General features: G+C 41.3%; 1 protein-coding gene across 1 annotated transcript in view; it reads right to left on the reverse strand.

Annotated features, from left to right (window-relative positions):
• Window positions 1-6433: 6433 nt before the first annotated feature.
• Window positions 6434-18639, reverse strand: part of LOC126997936 (uncharacterized) — a 119199-nt gene continuing 106993 nt past the window's right edge. Inside the window, exons 4-8 of the mRNA XM_050859189.1 lie at window positions 14469-14604; window positions 13189-13325; window positions 11262-11499; window positions 9070-9905; window positions 6434-6926 (exon numbers count right to left, since the gene is read on the reverse strand). Coding sequence (XP_050715146.1) covers window positions 9742-9905; window positions 11262-11499; window positions 13189-13325; window positions 14469-14604 — 675 coding nt within the window. The 3' untranslated portion in view covers window positions 6434-6926; window positions 9070-9741. The remainder of the gene's footprint in view (window positions 6927-9069; window positions 9906-11261; window positions 11500-13188; window positions 13326-14468; window positions 14605-18639) is intronic.

Here is an 18639-nt window from a genome sequence, read left to right on the forward strand (position 1 = left end):
GGGAAGAAAGCAAGAATAGGAGAGAGGAATGAAGTGGAAATATTTTTTTTTTTTTTTTTACGTCGCAGCCTATTGCGCTGGTAGGCTTTTTCCCGGTGGGGCCTGATGACCGGCCCAAGGCTTCTTCCCGGTGGGGCTTGATGGTCGGCCCAGCCCGTTCTGGCGCAGGCGAGTGTTTATAGTGGCGCCATCTTGCATTGGCTCATGCTGCCCTCCCGGAGTTCATCTTTAATCCTAGAATCTAAAGTCCGGGTTGATAGGTGGTCTTCTGGACAGCATGTGGGTAGTTTTAAGCCACTCGGCGGCGACTGAATAATCAAAGCTCAGGGGCACCGGGCGGGATTGAACTCGCGTCCTCCTGAACGCAGCGCTGTCACTCTGTCGACTCAGCCACCGCCTCCCCAATGCATGCCTTCGATAATAACATAACATAATGGTGGAAATTTTAATAGGAAGAAAAAGAAGGGAATAGAAATGGGCGAAGAGGAGAGGGAATCAAGCGGAGGTACATAATTATAAGGGAAAGAGAAAGAAAGAGAGAGGAAGAAAAGGTAAGTGAGGAAAAAGCAACAAATGAGAAACGGAAGGAAGAAAGTGAATAAGAAGAAACGCACAAGGGAAAACAAAACAATACAAGCAGCTTAATTCATGGTCAGCTTTCTTTACCAGCCTCCCTTCCATATAAAGAGACAAACAGATAGGGAGATAGACGCAAAGACAGACAGACAGACAAATAGACAGAACCAGACACAGACAAACAAGCAGATATAGAAACCAACAGACACACACGAAGTTAGAGAAACATACAGACAAACGTAAAGAGAGACAAACAAATAAACAGAGACACGGAGGTAGAAAATGAAGAAGAGAGAACGGCAGACAAAAATACGGACACAGCAACACAGACATACAGAATAACAGCCCCTTATGGCCACAGATCAACAGACAGACACAGAAACCAACAGATCCCTTTACCCACAGATCAGCGCCCCCTATAGCCACAGACCACCAGACAAACATACAGACCAACATCCCCTTTTAGCCACAGACCAACAAACAGACACAGAAAACAACTGACGCCTTTACCCACAGATCAGCGCCCCCTATAGCCACAGACCAACAGACAAACATACAGACCAACATCCCCTTTTAGCCACAGACCAACAGACCCCTCTACTCACAGATCAGCCCCCTATAGACACAGACCAACAGACAGATTGACAGACCAACAGCCTCCTTTTAAAGACCTAAACAGGAAGTCTCGTGGGGCAGAAAATGAGCTATTGTTATGCAAATAGTGATAGCTCTTTGGTACTGTGTCTGGGCTCTCCATGTCATGTTAACGCCTCGCAACCCCTGTATTCGACTTTCCTTTTTGTGTTAATGCTCTCTCTCTCTCTCTCTCTCTCTCTCTCTCTCTCTCTCTCTCTCTCTCTCTCTCTCTCTCTCTCTCTCTCTCTCTCTCTCTCGTTTCATTTCATCTATCATTCGTGGAAGATATTTATAAATACTCTTCCACAAAGGGACACACAGCGACAAATAAAAAATGACACACAAGAACGAAATATTGAAAAGAGATAGAAAAATTTGATGGTAAAACTTTCAATTTGGGAAAAGGATAAAAATTATAAGACTGAAACAAAAAAAAATTACTCCCTAAAAATAAGAATTAGTAATATAATAATAACGGGGCTGGAAGCGGGCGCCACGCACGGGGTTCGAGTCCTTGCTGGGGTATAATCAATAATGATGATAATAATAATAATAATAATAATAATAATAATAATAATAATAATAATAATAATAATAATAATAATAATAATAATAATAATAATAATAATAATAATAATAATAATAATAATAATAATAATAATAATAATAATAATAATAATAATAATAATAATAATAATAATAATAAATGGCAATACTCAAATTCATCCCAAGGGACATTGATTTTGATGAACATGCAATGCTAAAATAAATATATAGAGAAGAGAACAGAAAAATAATAAAGGCATTTGAAGTCACTAGGTTTAAAAATCTTTAGTAATTAGTCTCCGAGTTTGATCATTGAAAAAAAAAAAAACGCCGCAAACGAAATAATAATGTCTTTTTTTATTGCATCACTCCTCTTCTTATTTCCTTCATTTTTGTCTTTTTTTTTTTGTCTTTTCTCCTTCTGTTCATTAACATTTTTTTCATTTTTGTCTGGCTATTTATTTATTAACTTATTATTTGTAGTTAATCTCTCTCTCTCTCTCTCTCTCTCTCTCTCTCTCTCTCTCTCTCTCTCTCTCTCTCTCTCTCGCTCTCTCTCGAAATCGTCTTGTCGTCCCATTTTCTGGTGACGGTTCATTCGCTGTTCCTTGAAGCGTTTCGAGCGAGGCTTCGAGGCAGGATGAGACTTATTTTGACCCGATAAGGAGAGAAGGAAGGAGGTGAAGGAAGGGAAGGGACGAAAGAGGAAAGAGGAAGAGGAGTGAGAGGGAATGAAGTTGAAAATGAAGAGTGAAAGAGAAACGTAATAAAAAAGGGAGGACTGATATGTATTTAGGTGAAGGAAGGGAAGGGGCTAGAATTGGGTAGAGGGAAAAGAGTGAGAGGGAATAAAGATGGAAATGGAAGATGAAAGAGAGTAGAAAGTAAAAAATGGAAGACTTATGTGAATTTAAGTTGAGAAAGAAAGATGTTGAATGAAGAGACAAATGGAAGAGAAGGGAGAAGGAAGAAGGGTGGAAATGGAGAGTGAAAGAGAGAAGAGTAGATACAACAAACTGGAGTGATGAGAATGTAAGTTAAAAAAAAAATATAAGAGGAAAAGAAACAGGATTGAGGACGATTATGAAAGAGAAAGAGGGATGCTATAAAGGAAAAAAACAGAACGGCAAAAGAAAGTACGGTGATTAGAGAAAGACAAGAGAAAGCGAAGTAAAATCACGAGGATCTAAAAAAAGGAAAAGAAAGAGGGAAGAAGAGAGTATAAGAGAACAAGAGGAACACAGTGGAAGAAATGAACAAAATAACAAAAGAAAGAAAGGTAGAGTAGAGAGAAACAAGAGAAAGCGAAGTAAAAACAGGGAGGACTGATATGAATTTAGGTTTAAACAATAACAAAAAGAGGAAAGGAAAGAGGAAGGAGGATGAAAATGAGAGAGAGAGTGAGGAAAACAACAGAAGAAAAGAACACTGTGGCAAAGGAAAGAAAGTTTGAATAAGGATAAACAAAGGAATGAGAAAAGAGGAAAAAGGGAATAAGGGGAGAGTAGGGGAGACCGAACAGGAGACAATAAAAAAAAAAAGGAGAAAGAAAGAGAAAGAAAAATGCAATGCTAAAGAAGAATAGAAAAAGGTAAAAAGGTGAAGAGGAAGGAGAGAAGAGCCGAAGGGATGAAAAAAGAGAACCAATAGAAAATTTGTAAACAGGACTATGGAGGAGGAAGAAGGAGAGAAAAAAGGAGAAGGAACGATAAGGAAGGAGGAAAGAAATAACAGACAGGAAGAGAAGGCAAGAAGGAGGGAGGAAGAAGGAGAAGGAAGGAAGAATGGAAGGAGGGAAGGAAGGGGGGAAAAGGAAAAAGATGGAGGAAAGAGAAGAGGAAATGGAGGGAAGATTGAGGAGATAGAAGAAAAAGGGAAAGTAGTAAGAAAGAGAAGAGGAATATGAATGAAAGAGAAGGAATTAGGGAAAGAAGAATAAGAATTGAAAAAGTAAGTAGGGAAAGGAGGAAAAAGGAAAGAAAGGAAGAAAAATGGAAGAAAAATGAGGAAAGATAGGGAGAGAAGAACTTGGAGGGATTAAAGAAGGGAGGAGGAGAAAGGAGGAGAAAGTAGGGAAGAAAATAAGAGGGAGAAGCGAGGAGATAGGAGGATAAAAAAAGGGTAGAAAGGAAAAATAGACGGAAGGAAAGAAGAAAGGAAGAGGTGAAAGAAGGAAAAAGGAAAATAGGGAAGAAAAAGGAAGAGGCAAAAAGTGGTAAGAGGGAAGGAAAGAGAAAAGGAAGGAAGAAAAAGGGAGAAAGCAGCAGAAAAGATATAAGTATGAGGGAGTTTCGAGGAAGGAGTAAAGGCGGGAAGGGAAAGGAGGAGGAAGGAAGCGAGAGAGAAAGGAGAAGGAAGGAGGAAGGAGGAAGGAAAGAGGAGAGGGAGGCGTCTTAATGTCTCCATCAACGCCATTTGCTTCGCCTTGTGTCTCCCAACGAGAGTTTGAAGTGACAACAAAAGGTAAGTCAGGAGAGAGAGAGAGAGAGAGAGAGAGAGAGAGAGAGAGAGAGAGAGAGAGAGAGAGAGAGAGAGAGAGAGAGAGAGAGAGAGAGAGAGAGAGAGAGAGAGAGAGAGAGAGAGAGAGAGAGAGAGAGAGAGAGAGAGAGAGAGAGAGAGAGAGAGAGAGATAATAAAAAGATGAGTAAAAAGATAAAGAAAAAAAAAAGTAAAGAAAATGAAAACTAAAAGGAGAAAAATATGAAAAGATTAAAAATAATAATTAATAAAGATAATGAAAGAAATAATGTGTGTGTGTGTGTGTGTGTGTGTGTGTGTGTGTGTGTGTGTGTGTGTGTGTGTGTGTGTGTGTGTGTGTGTGTGTGTGTACACCTAACGCAGGATAACATAAAACTACTTTAACAAGATGACAACTTTTACTTTTTATCACATGAATGGAATGTTCTGTACACACAACTAAGTGGCTTACCTGTAATCTGTGTGTGTGTGTGTGTGTGTGTGTGTGTGTGTGTGTGTGTGTGTTAATCGAATATAGAAGTACATGTACACAATTTTATCTGAATCACTCAAACAATCCTTACATGTTAAGTCCATTAGTAAGAGAAAAAAAAAGCCAGACACTCATACAAAACAAATCGATGAGTCACTTTCTGCTTTAGTCTCTCTTTATTCACATCAGTTTTCTCTTCAACATTTCCATTTTCTTTGGTTCTCTGTTTTCCATTAGTTCTCCCTTCAATGTTATGGTATATACAAATTGAGCAGCACACCGCAACACAACACAACGCAGCTCAACACAATAACGCAACACGGCAGTAGCACGTTCGTTAGTTCATTGTCCAGTCATCAACGAACGCTCTCACTCCCTTGGCTCTCTCTCTCTGCTTCAAAAGTACTGTGACGGGACTGTGAATTCCTTTTTGTCTTTCATTTCAACTCGTCACTTCAACTCTTTTTAGCTCGTCATTGTTCTTTTACAGCATATTTAAATGAGTCTGTTGTTGTTTTTGTTGATGTTCTCTTCACACGCATACACGGGGAACCACTATCACCACCATCACCACCACTGTCCCCACTACCACCACCATCTCTGACCACTATCTCTGATCACCACCACCACTCTCTCTTTCTTTGTCACCTGTTTTACCTCTTTATATTCTTCCGTCATTTTACTTCTCTCCTCACTTTTTTCTTCTCCCCTTGCTTCTCTCATTTTTTCCTCTTTCTCTCTCTTTCTTCCTTCCTCTCTCCTTCCCGTCTCTTGTCTTTCTCACATCACTTTTATCTCGGCTTGTATCTCTCTTAAAGTTGGAGTAATACTTCCTAACCGCTACCATCACCACTCTTCATCACCACCACCACTTTTACCAACACCAGACCCCCGTTAACACCACCCATCACCACTGTTAACACCACGACTTCCAGCAATGTATGGATCACTTGGATTATGATTAAGATGTTTCAAAGTTCTCCTATTTTGGCATGATTTATGTTTCATCTGGAAGCATAAAGTTACCGGGTATTCTTATCCCCCACAGGTCTTTATAATTACAATAGAGAAAACATCTATGGAGTATGATGTTTCAGTGTTTCAAGTTTCTTTGGGACCATTATTGTTGGGGAGAGAAGAGGTATTAAGTTCAAGGCCCTTTCCTTACATTCGGTCGTTTTTTTCCACTCTGTCTCTGAAGCGTAAAAAACACACGTCTGACGTTTATTTTTCTTTACCTGAAGCATCTATAAGCATCTTTCATATTTGTAATTGGATAGAAGCAGTTTCGGGCCTCTTTTTTCTCTCTTCCACTTCACCCCCCCTCAAAAAACAAAAACAAAAAAAAAGGGTAATCCATCATTGCTTCTTTTTGTTTTTTTTTTTTTTCTTTGTTTTTTTTTTTGTGTGTGTGTGTCTCTCTCTCTCTCTCTCTCTCTCTCTCTCTCTCTCTCTCTCTCTCTCTCTCTCTCTCTCTCTCTCTCTCTCTCTCTCTCTCTCTCTCTCTCTCTCTCTCTCTCTCTCTCTCTCTCTCTCTCTCTCTCTCTCTCTCTCTCTCTCTCTCTCTCTCTCTCTCTCTCTCTCTCTCTCTCTCTCTCTCTCTCTCTCTCTCTCTCTCTCTCTCTCTCTCTCTCTCTCTCTCTCTCTCTCTCTCTCTCTCTCTCTCTCTCTCTCTCTCTCTCTCTCTCTCTCTCTCTCTCTCTCTCTCTCTCTCTCTCTCTCTCTCACAATTCCAAGAAAGCAATATGTGGATCATGTGATTTAAGAATGATTTATGATTATTTTTTACACGTCTGTCTATTTTCAGCTGAGTTCCGGGGACACACTCTAGCTTCTCCCTTTCTGTTTTAGCATCTCTTGTCGTTTTATAGTCTTGAGGCGCAATCTTTCAGGCTACCTTTTCCCATTCTCATTTTTTTACATAGCCTTAGGTCTGCCTCCTCTTACTGTCAAAATACACACTGAAAATAACTAATTCGCCAAACACTAACCTACTTTTGTCGTAGATTTCCTCATTATTGCTCTCGTTTTCCAGTTCTTCGAGTGCTTGTCTGACTTACTGACTGGATGGCTGTTGGGTGTGTTCTGAGGCTTTGTTGTTCGCTGGACTGTGTGGTGAGTTTATGGTGACTCCCATTCTTCTCGTTTAGCTTTCAGCGTCGTCTTCGCTTGTGCTGAGCCAGGGCTGAGTTGTGAGGCTGAGTGGTTGCTGATCTTGCTAAATGAAAGGAAGAAAAGGAGTATTAATAAAAGTAAGAAATAATGAATGTAAGATTCATAATTTTATACCTCTCAAAAATATCCTGAAATGGCAGTTTCCTAAATTTATACATTTTCTCAATCCTTCAACTTCAACTCAAGCTAGAAATGTCGGAGTATAGCAAAATTTTAGAAGTATATTACTATTCATTTAATATTTTTAACAAGAAGAGGAATGTAAGAGACTAATGCTTCTCTTCCCTTCAGACAGTAACTCATTTCTTCAATCTCTACCATGACTAAAAGGAAATCGAAAAATAAACTTTTATAATCCTATGACAAACAGTGACCCCACTTCTCAATATCTCACTAGGCAAAAAATACAGAGAAATAGCAGTTTTCATAATCCTTAAAAGACAGTAACATGATCCTTCCATATCTATCGAGATTATAAAGAAAAGGGAGATAACAAAGTTTTCTTATTCCATAACAAACATCAACTCCTCTCTCCTGCATCAACACAGATAAGTATCCCGATCAATCGTAGTTTTAAATCCATAACAGACAGCAACGCAATTTCCCCATTTATACTCTGAACACAAATAAGAGAAATGGCAGCGTTTTCTTAATTAAACCCGAACAATGAGAAATGCAATTAATTTACACCTATCCAGACTACAAATAAATAGAAATAGTAACGTTCCTTAAAAGACATAAAAGACTCGGCTATCATCTATCAACGCAGAGTGAAATGCAGCCTTTCCTAATCCATAACACAAACTCATTTTTGCTACCTGCATACACAGTAATAATACAGAGAATACAGGGAAATGCAGAAAATAGCAGCAAAATAAATACAGAAATACAGAGCAGAGAAATGCAGAAATTCAGAAAGAGCAGACAGATACATACAGAGAAATACAGGAATTCAGAGCAGAGAAAAACAGAAAAATAGCAGAAAGATAAATACAGAGAAATACAGGAATTCAGAGCAGAGAAAAACAGAAAATAGCAGAAAGATAAACACAGAGAAATACAGGAGTTCAGAGCAGAGAAAAAATGAAAAATAGCAGAAAGATAAATACAGAGAAATACAGAAATTCAGAGCAGAGAAAAACAGAAAATAGCAGAAAGATAAACACAGAGAAATACAGGAGTTCAGAGCAGAGAAAAAATGAAAAATAGCAGAAAGATAAATACAGAGAAATACAGAAATACATAGCAGAAATAGAGAAAGATCAGCGTTTCTTAACCCACAACAGACAGCGACACAGCACATCCACATCAGAGCAGACCGGAAAGATCGACGACGTGAAGGCGATATGCAGGACGTATTTCCTGATTCGACAAGGCGACGACACGAGGCATTGGCTGCAGGTTAATTAAATTCCAAGTTTCCCCGTTTGAGAATCACGTCGAGAGCCAATCAACTTGACAAGGTAATGAACCGGCTTTGTTATTGCCACCGAGCCTCAGTGCTGCCATTCCGCATGTTTTCCTTCTTAATAACACTGACGATGATTGTTTGAACAGTTTGCCGTCCCCTTGTATGAAAGAAGTTAGGGTCAGTTCTTCGGTCCTGCGCGGCGGGTTTATAAGATATCAAACTAAATACAAAGACTAAAAATGTATAGTATGGTGTCTCAAGTAAATATAGAAGATATAAATTCGAGGAAACCATACAGACCTTAGCCTATCTGGTGTTCGTGTTGTACAGGGACTTATAAACACTAATGATTAGGATTTTGTTACTTCATCCTTTCATAGTATGTGGAAAAGTAAATTCAAGGCATCTAAAGCTCTCTAAATGTAGTTCGGAGAAGCAAGCATTCTAAATATGAAAGCTTTTGTGTTATACCGTAGTGGCATCTTCGTGATCGAAACAATTGAGATTAAGTGAAATCAACGAGAATGGACGCTGAGCTTTAGGGAGAATAGTTTGTTTTGACGCTTACAATGTTTCTATGTTGGTCTGTGGCTCTGGCTCTGAGACTAGAGTATATGATTTTAACATTATCGAGGCTGCAGTGTAGTAATCTGTATGTAATGTTACATGTTACATATGTTTAGCTGTTGTGCTTATAAAAAACGGGCTAAGCTTGCACAAGTATTTAAGAACACAACGGTTGTTGATGTAAAGATATTTTGTACCTGGGTCTTACCTGGGCATGGGGAATGCAGATGTCTTGATCCTGTTAGTGAGTGTTTCCTTTTCTCTTTTCTCTGAATGTCCTCTTGAAGTGTGTGTGTGTGTGTGTGTGTGTGTGTGTGTGTGTGTGTGTGTGTGTGTGTGTGTGTGTGTGTGTGTAGGTGCTGCCTATAGCGCCTGTAGGTTCTTTTGAGGGACCTCTTGTACAACTCTATCCAGTTAGTGACGCAGGTAAATTTTATTTATAGTGGCTGCCGTGATGTATAACTCGTGCCTGGCCCATGCTGCCCCCCAGTGTTCCACTTGAACGAAGTCGCTGTAGTAAGGGTTCATTGAAGATCACGCAGCATGTAGGTAATGTTCCGCCACTTGGCGATGGTTGAAAATCGTCAGCGTACTTCGGTGGGACTAGAACCTAGGTCTTCGGGCTTACCATGCCCACACACTGACCACTCGGCCACCGGCCTGTTTGTGTGTGTGTATGTGTGAGGGGGGGGGGCTGCTTATAAAAAGTCATCACTACTACGGATATACAGAAGTACAGACGTTACTTCTCGTTATTTGATGCTTGTGAAATCTTGTATTGAGCAGAAAGCATTACCCTCATGACACTCACACCTTCCTCTCATCCCCTCTGTCAAGTATTCATTATATATACAAGAGAACACCGTCAATTGGGCTTAGTTTACAAAGCGCAGTGAACGGGAAAGGTTGTGCGGTGGGCTGCCGGTGTGGTGAGGGTCAGGGAGAGAGGCAGAGGGAGGAGCAAGGTGATGAGGGTGGTGAGGGACAAAGCCAGACTGAAGAGCATCATGTCAGGGTTCCCGCCGCCTGACCGCCCGCCACTGCCTGTAAAAAAAGGAGGAAAGAATAGTGTTAACAAAGCCGTTTACAGGTTATCTGAAGTGATGAGATACAGCAGCCACTTCCTTATGACTATAGAAAGGAAGAGTAATTATCATGGCACTGTTTCCATCTTGTTTTCGTTGGTTTTCTTTACTGTTCAGCTGGGTATTTCATCGTCATTCTCCTTTGTCGGCAATCTCATTGACTTTAATCTTATAGGTATACCATTACTATACTGAGCCTATTTTGAACTTATACCTTTTATGGAATTCGCCAATAAAAAAAATAAGCAATATATCGTGTTCTACCTTGGGATTGATCATAATGGCGATTCCAATCAGTATTTCTGCATACAGATCTATAGATAAAGAGATTGTATATGTATATCTATCTAGCTATTTGTCAGCCTCTCTATCTATCTATTTATCTATCTATCTATCTATCTATCTATCTATATTAGTTTAAACTCTGCAATCTCTAGAAAGGCCGAGAGTGCAAGGAGACTTGATTGAAGTATTCAAGTGGATGAAAGGTTTTTTATAATGGCGATAATGATGTCAATATGTTTATGGCATTTACGTAATGCATTTGTTAGATAAATTCAGATTCAACAAAAACGTTGGTAAGAATGGTTAAAAATATAGTGTCGGATGAGTGGAACAGACTTAGCAGTTATATGCAGTGTGTCAATATGGTATACATCTTCAATGAAAAGTTAGATTCATGGATAGGGAGGATAGGAGCTGCCCTGTGTAGGCATACTGACCTCCTGCACACTTCATAACTTAAAAGTGTTCTGTCTGTAATCCATATTTCAACTTATAACTGTATCCCACATCAACCTAAGTGAGCCACTATAAACACTTGTCTGCGCCATGACGGGCTGGGCCGACTACCACCCAGGCCCCTCATGCAAGCCTACCGGCGCTATAGAAGTAGGTGTAAAAAAAAATTATATGTATATATATATATATATATATATATATATATATATATATATATATATATATATATATATATATATATATATATATATATACATGGTGTAGAATCATGTATTGCTGCATCCACGGTCATTCAAAGAAAGTGTGTAGTCTGGTTAGGATTACAGAAGCTGCCTTGTAGAGGCTAATTGGCCTCTTGCAGACTCCTTACGTTCTTATGTTCTTACTTCTATTACTGATGTTGTTCCATTTCATTTATGAGATATAAAGCGTAGAATCCCATCTCGTAGATTGTAAACCCATCTAGAAGGAAGTGCAGAAGGTCTTAGGGCATGGCATGACCTGATGATCCTCTTCCAGTTACAGATTAACAGCTAAGAACTATTGCATCCCTTATCGCAGCAACCAAACCCACCCAGATGGATGTGCCGGCGTCCCTCGGCCAGCGTGTGTGGCAGGCGACTCGAGGCTTCCACCACCGAGGTTTCTTGGGACTGGAAGTAAATATCGGCGATCCTGGCTACGCACTTGAGCCGCATGACGCCCTGCTGGAAGTGTCGCGGGGTGGTAGGGAAGGACAGACCCAGCACGGCCGTCTCCAGCCCGTCAGGCCCCTCCAGGGCCTCGTAGTCACGTAGGTGGAATGGGTCTGTCTGTTGAGAGGGAGGATTGATGAGTAGGAGATAAAAAGAAGTCAAGTTATACAGGAGAGATCAAGCACACCCCCCCAGCCTCCTGCAGCGACCCTTCATATTAAACAGGAAATGGACCTGTCTGTTGAGGAAAGCCTGGGGGCATAAGAGAACGATAGGAAAAGGAAAAAGAGTTGTCTGTAACAGCGACTGCTAAATACGACCACAAAGGCACTATAGAAGGTAAGGTTGGGCGATTAGCATTTTTTTCTATTTCTACGCTTCCGCCTACGGCCCCAGCCCGTTGTGGCGCAGCCAAGTGTTTATAGAGGCACCATCCTGCTTGGCTCATGCTGCCCCCCGGAGCTCATCAATGACCCTCTCTTATAGAGAGAGGGTCTAGAGTCCGGGATGATAGGTGGTCTTTTGGACAGAACGTGGATAGTCCCCTCTTTTTAAGGGAACACGGATGGAAGGTGAGAGGACACACAGAGAATAAAATAGCTATTGTTCCTGTGGGTGTCTGCTGAGCACACACGAGACACATGTATGAGGAACGACCTGAATGAATGACTCACAAGACTGTACCGACAAACAACAATACTTTATAAATCGATGAAAAAACCTTTATGGATATAATATAGAGTAACAATTTGCGGAGGAACAAGACAGTGCAGAGAAGTAGAATAACAACACTATGAATGGATACGAAGAGTGAATAGATGAGAGATGCAAAAGCTGCATGAATATGAAGAGCAACAATATTGTATGAAAAGTGTGAAAGGCTACATGGTACGACAGACACAACCTTATTGGAATGATGTGCGCGCTCGCATACACACACACACACACACACACACACACACACACACACACACACACACACACACACACACACACGTACGCGCACAGAAAAAAAGTTATATAAGAAAAATAAATTTGTGAGAAAATTCAGCATCCCACACTGTCCAATAGATCAGTGAAATATATTACCGGAAGAAATGTGCCAAAGTCATTCACAGTTTATAAGAAAAATATGATAAAAGTTTCGGAAGACGGGATACTACCAGCTTGATTCAATCCTATAAATATACAATTCCGTAAGAACACTTAAGTCTTAATACACAGTCCGCGCACACAGTAATAAAACATATAAAAAAATAAAGCTGAGTAAATTCAGCTTTCCAGACAGGCAATAGATTAATGAAATATATTACCAGAAGAAGTCCTTTGGCAGAGTCATCCAAAGTTTATGAGAAAATTATGATAAAATACTTTCTAAAAACGGGACACCACGAGCTTGACTTAGACTTTAAAAAATACAATTAGGCAAGACCAGTTAGCTGACACACACACACACACACACACACACACACACACACGTGTCGCTCCGGTAGCTCAGTGGTAAAGCTACCCGTGTCAGACTTCACGAACAGGCCAGCGGAGGTTCGAGCCCGCTTAGGCCGGGATTTTTTTTCACTGACAAGGAGCAGTTACTATCCCCCATGAACATGGGGTACTGGATTTGTGGTGAGTGAAGGTCCCGGCAGTACCCTGAGATCGACTATAATGAGCCTTGCTCAAATCGGGAAGGTATACCTGGCGATGACGAGTCCAGCTCGTGATCAAGCCGTGGGTGAATTACACACACACACACACACACACACACACCTGTCCCACCCACCCCCACACGGGCCTGCCCACACTCACCACCAGCTGATCGTTGACATACCACTCCAGCTCGGCAGCGGGCCACGAGGAGGAGGACGTGCAGTTCATAGTCACTCGCTCCCCGACGTGGTAAGACGGCCGGGCCCCCTCCAGCACCGGGGCGCTCTCTGGAGGGTCTGTGGCAGGAGGAAGGTGCCGGATGGTTACGGGTGGAGGGTGACGGGTGGAAAGTGACGGGTGGAAGGTAAGGAGTGAGTTGAGCAAAAGTAATACGGGAGGATCGTATTTACGTTTATTTTCTCTCACGTATCTTCATTTCATAACTATTCCTCACACTCTCTCCCTTAATTAATCGATAACACTAATCCCCCTTTCCTCTATTTCTTTCCCCATCGATAACCTACTCCCTCTTTATCCCCGCCCCTTTCCCTTCCTTATCACGTTCCTTTACCCCACTCCTTCACTACCCGCTACCCTTTCCCCTTTCCTTTACTCCCCTTATTCCTATTCCTTAACTCACTCCCTTTTTTTCACTTTTCTCCCTCTCCATCTTTTGTGTCTAACCTCTCCCTCCGTTCTGTTCCCATTCTCTGCACATCTTACATAACTCTACTCTTTTCCACTCCCCCTCTCATCATTTTCCAATTCCCCACAGCCCCTTTTTCGCATTTTTTTACCTTTCACTTGATTCCCTTCGTTTCCCTTCCTTTCCCTACCCAAAAATCCCCCGAATTCTCCCTTCCCCTCCCTTCTACCATTCCCCATGCCCCTTTCATTTTTTTACCTTTCCCTTCGATTCCCTTCTTTTCCCTTCCCTACCCTACCCAATAAACCCTTAATCCTTCCTTACCCCTTCCCCTCCCTTTTCCCATTTCTCTTCCCCCTTTATTTTTTCTAACTTGCACCTTTCTATTCCATTCGTTTCCCTTCCCTTCCTTAACCACTGAGCCTCCAAATTCTCCCTTTCCCCTTCCCCTCATTACAATTCCTCATTCCCGCTTTCATTTTCTTTTACTTTTCATCTTTTGATTCCTTTTCCTTCCTTACTCAATATCGTCTCTAAATCCTTCCCTCCCCCTTCCTCTAACCTTTTCTCATTCCCCATCCTCCTTTCAATTTTCACCTTTCACCTTCCTCTTCCCATCGTTTCCTTTCACTTACCTACCCAGTAAACCTTTGAATCCTCCCTAACCCCTTCCCTTCCTTTTTTTTCCCATTTCTCACATACCTTTCATATTTTACCTTTCACCTTTCGACTCCATTAGTTTCCCTTCCCTAACAGATAACACCGTACATCCTCCCTTGCCCCTTCCTCGTACCTATGACAGTCAGGTTGCCTTCCCCAAGCTTGGTGTGGAAGACCGGTGCCTCGGCGATCACCTCACACCTGTAGGTCCCCGAAGACAGGAAGCCCAGATTCCTCAACACCACAGACCCAGCGTTGCTGCGTGCCATCTGGTGAGGAAAAAAGGAAGTAAGAGACTGACTGATGTTAATGGTCGCGGGTTTTACACCCCAAACAAGCTCTTCTACGTCGTTTTGTTTGAGCTGGGAAGAATGTGATGAGTAATGTAAGTGTTTGTTTTTGTATTTTGTAATGTAAAAAAAAAGGAATCAAAAAGTATCCTTTAAGGTAAATGTTTCCGATTTGCATGAAGAGACCTGGTGTGTGGCGAGTTTGTATCTGGGAGAATAACCAGTAACTTACACACACACACACACACACACACACACACTACTAGCAGTATCGTATTCTTCACTTAACTCCTCACTTGCCTTTTATTCCAGACTTTTAGCAAATAACAGAGAGAGAGAGAGAGAGAGAGAGAGAGAGAGAGAGAGAGAGAGAGAGAGAGAGAGAGAGAGAGAGAGAGAGAGAGAGAGAGAGAGAGAGAGAGAGAGAGAGAGAGAGAGAGAGAGAGAGAGAGAGAGAGAGAGAGAGAGAGAGAGAGAGAGAGTTTTGCGAGGGTATGTATGTGTGTGTGTGTGTGTGTGTGTGTGTGTGTGTGTGTGTGTGAGAGAGGTGTTTCAAGTGAGGTCAGCCGGGAAAGTGGCAATCTGGTTTTACATATTCTACTTAAATGTTTGTTTGCTTTTATATCGCGTTTGTGTGTTAATGTTTGCCATCCTCGCCTTTACCTGTATTGTGTCTGTGTGTGGGTGCGCGCGTACGTTTGAGTGTAATTAATTTACTTGTAATCTATTTGACTGAGCTAGAAGCTCATGCGCCACGGGTCTGAGAGTGTTCACCCTTTGGATACTCGCCTATGACAGTGCCAGACCACCACCTCGGGGCGTCGGGACATAATCCTCGACTGATGGCCGGTGCCCATTCACAGATGGCTGGATATGTAATATATGAAGAGACTGCCTATCCGCCTTCTATCTTGTCTGGAAATGAACCCCGGATCTTTCAATTATGAGTCCAGCGTGCTAACCAAGCACTATTGAACACCTTTTCCATACATACACACACCAGGAAATGGGACACAACCCCCGACTGATGCTTGGTGCCCATGCACTACTCGGTGGACAGAGCCACGGGTGCAAGGAGACTGCCCGTTGGTCTCCACCCTGTGCTGACCATTGCACCTTGGAGTGTGTGTGTGTGTGTGTGTGTGTGTGTGGATGAAAAGGGTGCAATTAAATAAAAATTCCTGGCGCTTCACTAAAAATTACCTCTCTCTCTCTCTCTCTCTCTCTCTCTCTCTCTCTCTCTCTCTCTCTCTCTCTCTCTCTCTCTCTCTCTCTCTCTCTCTCTCTCTCTCTCTCTCTCTCTCCCCACGCAATATTTAAAGGCCAGGGTCAAAGAAAACGTACCTTCGAGAACCATCACAGTATGGGCAGACTTCAATAATGAGTAACTGCCTCGGAAAAAGCCATCGACGGGAAGGGGAAGTAAGAGGACGTGTTTGTGAAGCATGTAAGCAGCCCTCATACAGGCCCTTCAGCTCCCTGGTTAGAGGTGCGAGTGGCTCAGATGGTATAGAAGGTCAATCGAAGGGTTTTTGATTACATGTTCTCTTTTCCGTTCTCGTCTGAAAATTTGGCACTATTCTGTGGATTTACTCTCTCTCTCTCTCTCTCTCTCTCTCTCTCTCTCTCTCTCTCTCTCTCTCTCTCTCTCTCTCTCTCTCTCTCTCTCTCTCTCTCTCTCTCTCTCTCTCTCTCTCTCTCTCTCTCTCTCTCTCTCTCTCTCTCTCTCTCTCTCTCTAACTGAAAGCCCGTGCGTTACGATCTTTTGAAGAATTACATTTCTTCGGTATTCAATACCGTCAGTCTTACCGCCACTACCACCAACATTAGCGATGACAATAGGATTAACAATAATCCCACTCAGACCTTTCTCGACTTTGAAATAACTTCAGATGAAATCCTTGATAATCTCCAATCTCTTAAAACAAATAAAAATCCAGAACCAGACACTGTATATCTTATTCTACTTAAAGAAACAAAAAGCGAAATAATCTCTTCTCTCACAACTGGATTCAATATGTCTTTGCGAGAAGGCACCGTCCCTTCGTATTAACGTAACACTGATTTTTAAGAAAGGAGACAAAACATATCTGGTAATTGCAAGCCTATCTTCACTAGTAGGTAAACTACTTGAGAGAATAATTAGAGACAAAATTGTGAGGTACCTTGAAAGGTACTAATTAATTAAGGATTCTCAACATAACTTCCGAAACAAGAGACACTGTTTGTTAAACCTATTGACCTTTTATAACGACATCTCAGTTTATATCGTAACCAAATCACTGGACGTAGTATATCTTGATTTTCAGAAAGCGTACGATAAAGTTCCACATCATAAATTATTTTATAAAACCAAGCAGGTAGGTATTGACGGTAAAGTACACTAATGGATCTCAAACTGGTTGAGCAACAGACAGCAAAGAATGGTGATCGACGGATTTAACTCAGAGTGGGCACCTGTCACTAGTGGTGTCCGACAGGGCTTAGTTCTCCGCACAGTGCCAATGACGTTAACGTTGGTCTCAATAACCTCATTGGTGAATTTGCTGACGACATATTGATTGGTAATTTATTTTTTACTGACGACAGAAAAAGACCCCAAGAATATTTGCATAAAATTTCAGTTTGATCCAATAGATGAGAGATGTATATAGGTAGATAAGTTCCAGGTTCTTCAAATAGGTACAAAAATTAAAGATTCGATTACGAAATGCGTGGCGTGAAATTCAAAAGCGTTCAGTGTACCAAAAACCTGGATGTCAAAATCGGGTCAAACCTCAAATTCTCACAGCAATGCATTGGCGCAGCAAACAAAGCGACCATAATGCTGGGCTTCATTAGAAGAGAAACTTCTCTTTCAAGAATAAAAATGTAAGACCTACAGTGTACAATTTTTTTGTCAGCCCCCATTTAGAATATGCGGGAGTTTTGATTTACCCATCAGGCAAAGAACATTGCTAAACTCGGTGTGCAACGACGGGAAACAAAGCTGATCTCCTTGAGAAACAAACCTTAAAACGAAAGTCACCCTTTAAACTGTTCTCCCTTGTAAAACGTCGCCCTCGAGGAAACTGATGAAATGTTTCAAAACGTTCAATGGTTTTACGAATGTGAGCAAATATAAATTGTTTTTGATCGATGATGCGTTTCGAATGAATAACAATGGCACAAAACTTAGGTGTAAACAAATAAATTGAGACTGCACCAATTTTTTCTCCAACAACGTTGTGGCGCGAAAATACAATAAGCTCCCACCTTCAGTGGTCCAGTGCAGTACAAATATTTCATTTGATGTAAAGATCGACTGCCACTTTCTTCAACTTGATTGTCATTAAAGTCGAAATGCAAAGTCTTGGTGGCATTTAATTTAATGATTTTACCTAGGCTCAAGGGCAGACCACAAAGTCTGGACCATAGGGTCTGTGATGACTGAATATCTATGTAAATCTGTATAATTTCTCTCTCTCTCTCTCTCTCTCTCTCTCTCTCTCTCTCTCTCTCTCTCTCTCTCTCTCTCTCTCTCTCTCTCTCTCTCTCTCTCTCTCTCTCTCTCTCTCTCTCTCTCTCTCTCTCTCTCTCTCTCTCTCTCTCTGTGTGTGTGTGTGTGTGTGTGTGTGTGTGTGTGTGTGTGTGTGTGTGTGTGTGTGTGTGTGTGTGTGTGTGTGTGTGTGTGTGTGTGTGTGTGTGTGTGTGTGTGTGTAATCCTGGGGGTTAAGGCTGTGGTATTGATTGTTAATTTTTTTTAATATTAGTATTTTTTTAATAAGTAGCAAAAGCAATAAAAGTAGTAGTAGTAGTAGTAGTAGTAGTAGTAATAGTAGTAATATTAGTAGTAGTAGTAGTAGTAAAAGTAGTAGCAGTAGTAGTAGTAGTAGTAGTAGTAGTAGTAGTAGAATTAGTAGAAGTAGTAGTAGTAGTAGTAGTAGTAGCTATGTATGTCGAAAATACCTATACATACCCGACCGACTTATACATAAATAGCCACAGTGGAAAAGTGAGTGTTAAAAACATCTG

Source organism: Eriocheir sinensis, chromosome 13 (assembly GCF_024679095.1).
Source record: "Eriocheir sinensis breed Jianghai 21 chromosome 13, ASM2467909v1, whole genome shotgun sequence".
Classification (NCBI taxonomy): domain Eukaryota; kingdom Metazoa; phylum Arthropoda; class Malacostraca; order Decapoda; family Varunidae; genus Eriocheir; species Eriocheir sinensis.